The sequence below is a fragment of the Nanorana parkeri genome, unplaced genomic scaffold (assembly GCF_000935625.1).
Source record: "Nanorana parkeri isolate BGI_ZX_2015 unplaced genomic scaffold, ASM93562v1 scaffold165, whole genome shotgun sequence".
Lineage (NCBI taxonomy): Eukaryota > Metazoa > Chordata > Amphibia > Anura > Dicroglossidae > Nanorana > Nanorana parkeri.
This window is the reverse complement of record NW_017306433.1, coordinates 1,983,469-1,989,028: the sequence shown is the minus strand read 5'-3', so window position 1 is coordinate 1,989,028 and position 5,560 is coordinate 1,983,469. Positions and strand designations below refer to the sequence as shown.

General features: G+C 43.1%; 1 protein-coding gene across 1 annotated transcript in view; it reads left to right on the top strand.

Annotated features, from left to right (window-relative positions):
* Positions 1–705: 705 nt before the first annotated feature.
* Positions 706–5,560, top strand: part of NOLC1 (nucleolar and coiled-body phosphoprotein 1) — a 25,504-nt gene continuing 20,649 nt past the window's right edge. The window contains exons 1-3 of the mRNA XM_018554569.1: positions 706–873; positions 2,703–2,758; positions 4,651–4,781. Coding sequence (XP_018410071.1) covers positions 763–873; positions 2,703–2,758; positions 4,651–4,781 — 298 coding nt within the window. The 5' untranslated portion in view covers positions 706–762. The remainder of the gene's footprint in view (positions 874–2,702; positions 2,759–4,650; positions 4,782–5,560) is intronic.

Sequence of the window (5,560 nt, the reverse complement as noted above, 5' to 3'; positions counted from 1 at the left end):
CACGCCTTGTAATGCATTGTTTTGGATGTAAATGCAGCATGTTTCATTTCCACCCAAGGCATAATAATAGCAACCTTGGCACTCCAGCTGTTGAGGAACTACAAGTCTCATGAGGCACCACAAGACTAACAGCCACAGGCATGACTCCCAGAGACAGAGGCATAACGGTATTTGTAGTTTCACCACAGCTAGAGTGCCGAGGTTACCTACCCCTGGTGTACACTAATCCGGCTAGATTGTAAACTCTCACGTGCAGGGCCCTCCTGTATTGAAATTGCGTTGTTAATTGTACCGTCTCCCTCCATTTTGTAAAAGGCTGTGCAAACTGTTTATAAATTCTGTATAATAATAATCCTATTGGATCCCGGCTTGTTATTGTATTGGGTCTGTGTGTTCAGCAGACACCGACAAGCGTGATGTAAATGGGTCATTTCGGCTACATTCAACAAAGTGTAATGAGAGGTGTCATGTGCCACAAGAATGAAACCTGGTGCATGGAGCACTAAGTAACAGGATGCTGTACTGTGTGTGTTCCATGTTATATCTGATTCTGCAGCAGGAGTACATACAGGCAGTGATTCAAGCGGAACACTACGTAACAAGCCATGATTGGACGCCATCTTGCTACACCCAAACCCATACTGAGCACCTCCCCCATTGGTCGGCTTAGCTTCTCCTCCTCATGACGTAATACGTATGCGACAAGCGCCGGAGCCCTCTTTTACACGTGATCGCGGAGCTGCAGCGTGCGAAGCCAGAATCATGGCGGATAGACCCGTGGTACCCAGCGATTTATTCCCTCATATATTGCGCTTCCTTCGCGACAACCAGTTGGTTAGCACCGCCAAAGAGTTCAGCAAGGCCACCGGATTGGTGAGTGATGGGTGGACAGCACTGGCCTACGCAGGCTCATTTCTGTGTGTGCACAGGCCCCACATGGCACTGAGTGTACTGGGCTTTGTACTTGTTATCATTACCCCCTGACTTCTGGACACCTCTGACTGTTCGTCTTCTGTATAGCTCTGCTGCTTGATTATTTATTTATATAATATATATATATTTAGAGAAATTGACTTTAATGTCACTTTAATTGAACAAACTGTAGCATCAAATGAATGGGCAACTGCTCCAGATTCTGTCTGCCCCAGTTGTTCTGATTCCCCCTGAATTGTTTTAGTCTGCAACGAGCTTCAAGGCACTGTTTTTTTCCCCTGGGTGTTTTGAGGCTATGTTCACAACTGGGAGATTTCTGACTGGACGGCCATGGAGTTGCCCACCACAGTCGATGGCGGTGCCATTATTTGCCCATCCCAGTTGCGCTGGGTGGATTGTGCGATTCCGCCTGCGCAATTGAACACAATTGCTGCTAAAAAGCAGCGCGTTGTGTGTCGCAAGAAAGGGTCCTTGTAGCTGTATATAAAAACTCTCTTGCCGGGATGTTCCATCTGGATTTGTTTTAACCTGACAAGGCAACTTTAACATCTTTTAAGATTTTAGTGATTGGGTTTATATCTACTTTGCATGCTGATGTGGATACAGTACTTATGTATTAACCCTTTACAGTGCCTTTATCTGGTGTTTTTTCTTCCAAAAGGACAGTGCCATCTTTGTTCATATTCCTGGACTGAGATGCTGGCTCAGAAATGAGACACCCATGTAAAGCCTGGTGCCTATGTAGTTCTTAGCTGCGTTCACAAATATCTGACACAGATCAGCCACTGATGCACCTTCTCCTCTGTGACTTTCTACAACATTTAAATGTTGCAGTCTGATCACTGGGGAAGAGGAGACTGAAAATGCTTCCTTCTGCTTTTATACATGAAAATCATGTCCCCCTCTTAATCTCTTTACTTCCAAGGAGAACATGTTTAATTTTACTAGCCTGTTCTCATAGCTTAGGTCCTCCATCCCCTTTCTGAGTAGATGGACTAAAGCTGAAGGACTTGTATGATGACTACATCCCTATTTTGTTGGATTTGTGAAGAGATGAGTGCCATGAAGGTCCTTGTTCTGTTGAATCGGTGCCTACTCCTTATTTTCTTCGTGTCTGGTTGTGCATATGAGTTTACTATTTTTTGATTTGTGTAAATATCATGGCCATCAGTAAACTACATTTGTATTTGTTATTTTTGACAATCTTAAATTGCAATTAAACCCAATCACTAAAATCTCTCGTGCTTTAACATGTTAATGTCATTTCACAAATAGTTCATTTTTTTTTTTTTTGTAAACCTTTTACATTTTTATTAAAATAATATTGTGATCCTGCCTGAACGGCTTCCCAATTGTCATCCTGTTACATGCGCCCTGGTGGAGAGTACAAGTGATTGTGCTGAAACACATTGCGCTGGCATATGTGTCAGGCACTGAAGTACATGCATATAGACCGGAAGTGGCTGAAGGAGGCTTCCATCCAAGGCCAATGGTTGACTTAGCCCTGACTAATGGAAATCATACTAGTTCTGCATTAGAGGTTACAGCATTATGCACATTGGGGTTCCTGCTGTAAAATGAACATGGCTTTTGTACTAAAAGCCTCTAGCATTGGCTGGTGGGTCTCATCTGTGAAAATTAACAGCCGCCATCTGAAGCCCAAGCTTCATTTTTTGTATAATGGTTATAATATACGTTTATTGTTGGGTGGTCTGTCTGATCTTCTATTTGTTGCGCTGTATTTATAACGGTATTTTCTGATTCAACAGAAAGATAAGGACAACAGCCCTGCCAGTCTTGTGGATATATACAGCGATTGGCTAAAGTGAGTAGTAATACAGTACATATTTTCTGAAGTCCTAGAGCTTGTTTTCCACTGTCTGTCCTCACACATGTTTTTGCCTGTTGAAACATCCAGCCACACTCAGATTTTCTCTGACTTCCTGTCACTGTGACACCCGTATAAGAAATGGGGAAGAGGAGACAAGAAGTTATACTCAACAAGTAAATCATTGTCAAATTCTATCCCTCCCCATTGTTCTATGCTATTCTATTGTTCCACTCCAAGCTCGCTCCCATGATGGACAACAATCTCAATACAAATTAGAAAACTAAACATGAGATTGTATTCTATTCCGAGAGTGAGCTTGGAGCGGTGGCTACTTTCCAACACACGCAGGGACCATGTGGAACAAAAGTAGCCACCCTCCAGAAGGAGGACAGTGTCAGCACCAATTCAGAGATGATTTGGGGAATTACAGCTGAGTAATATACAAATAAGACACATTTTTGTTAATAGGCAAGGTACTTGAATGCATATTTACGGTTTAACTCCTGAACTTACTGTCACTTTAAGCTGTGATTGTTTCAGTACACCTGATGTAGAACAATGCCAAAACAAAATTATAAATGCCATATATGGTGCATCCTGTTATCACTGATATACTGTGTGTGTATATATAGTTTTGGATAGTGTAGAAAAGGGTTAAACCCTTTTGTTTTCTGTGCTCTGTCCTGCTGTGGAGGATTTCCTTCAATTCCTGTCTTTGGGACATAAACCGGAAGTGAAAGGAAATCTTCCCAAAGTAAGGGAATTCTCATCTTTGATATCTGCCACCTTGTCCCCAATGAACGATTTCCCCATAACCCTAAAATGTTATTGCTTTCTGTCTTGGGGATAATGGTCACCGAGATATTTGAAGGGCTGAATCTCCCCAAAGGGGACTCCTACCCCCTTTAATAATTTGGCAGAGTCTAACCCTTGCTTACAAAAAAGGTTTGTCTTTTCATACAGCAGGTTTTGTTTTTCTGAGCACCCTCTGTAGCCTCATATTACCTGTAGATCCATTGAATTTCCACTTCCAACAGGCAGTGCTGTTTGTTATAAAGTGAAATCGATGTGACCGTGTGGTGATGGTCTTAAGCTGGCCATACACCTTTCAACCATTGCACGACCTTCGTTGTGCGATTTGGTTGTAAGGCCATTAAAATTTTGTACGACCTGCCCATCTTGGACAGGCAGACCGTATTTGCGATCATCACAAGCCCTCCCCGCCGAGGGGAGGTCTTGCCGATGAGTGCAATGCTGAGCGGCATTGTGCACTTGCACACACCTACCCATGCGGCTTTAGTCTTCCGAGCACGCTACCAACCAGCCGGAAATCATACGATTTTCGGCTGGTTTCCCAGCGTGCTAGGAAGACGAAAGTCGTGCGACCGTACAGTAGATGTGGTCGCACGCTGCCCATACACCCGCGATTATCGTATGATCGGCAGGTGTATGGGCACCTTTTAAATGTGCATGTAGTTTTAGACGGGCTTTAAGTGGGCAACAAGCAAATTAAAGTTAAGCTCCAGCTAACAATTTTTAAGCAGTTATAGCAGCAGCAAATTGTATAATTCTCTGCATTCAATGTGAAGAAAAATTTAAATAGATGTTAAATAAAAAGGAATTCATATGAAGACCTGTGAAATTTAAAAAAAGGAATTCATATTCTGAACATGATCATAACCAGTAGTAACCACTTGCCACGGTGGGCCTTTAATGTGGACTGATGGCTAAAACTAAAAACACGCCAACATAAATATTCACCATCCATGTTGTAGTTAAAAGTTGATGACAAACCTGAAATTCTTCAACAAGGTGGTTCTAGTCATCTATTGCCTGCAATATACTTACATGCTATATATTTGTGTTCTCAACTCTTGAATTCACAGATCCCCAGCTTCTAAAAAAAGGAAACCTCTTGCTAACAGTCTTCCCAAAAAAAAGGCTGCTAAGGAATCCAGCAGCGAAGACAGTTCTAGTGAAGATGAAGAGCCACCTGCTAAAAAGCCAAGTATGTTGTGTATAAAGAAATGGAAACAAAGGCAAATCTAAAGTAAAGTAGCGTGTGACTGTTTCACAGATGTTTGGTTATTCCAATGTACTAATTCCACCACTTTATATGATGTTTAGTTTGTGGTTTCCTAACAAAATGTTTTAACAGACATTCACAAGTACTAGTATTTTAAGAGTACTAGGCAGATGTGCAGTTTTTGACTAAGACAGGGATGGCCAAAGTCAAGCCCTGCAGCTGTTGTGAAACTACAAATCCCATGAAGCATCTCTCTCCTGAAGTCGTGGCTGTGGGAATCTTGCAAAGCCTGATGGGATTCGTAGTTCCACCACAGCTGGAGGGCTGCAGTTTGGCCATCCCTGATTTAAGAGAACTGCCTATTGAAAAAGTGTGTTAGCCCACGCTCTGTTTTATTTGGATGTTTACCTTGTTTGAGGTTCTTCATCAGAGTTCTCTGAATTGTATAATAGTGCTGTGCTGAAATCATTATTTGCACACGTCACCAATATTCTCTGCCCAGATGTAGCTGATAATTGCTAACTGCACATGGAGCTGAGCGGAACTTAAGGTGCCCATACACCTTACGACCATCGCAAGACTTTTGTCTTGCGATGGTCGTATGCTTCCTGAAAGCCCGTACGATCTGCCCACCTTGGGCGGGCAGATCGTACTTGCGATCATCGAAAGCCCGCCCCGCTGAGGGGCGGGCTTCCGATGACGGCAATGCAGAACGGGCAGTGTGCGCGTGCGCACACCGGCCCGTTCCGCAGCTATCGGGCGAGCAGGCT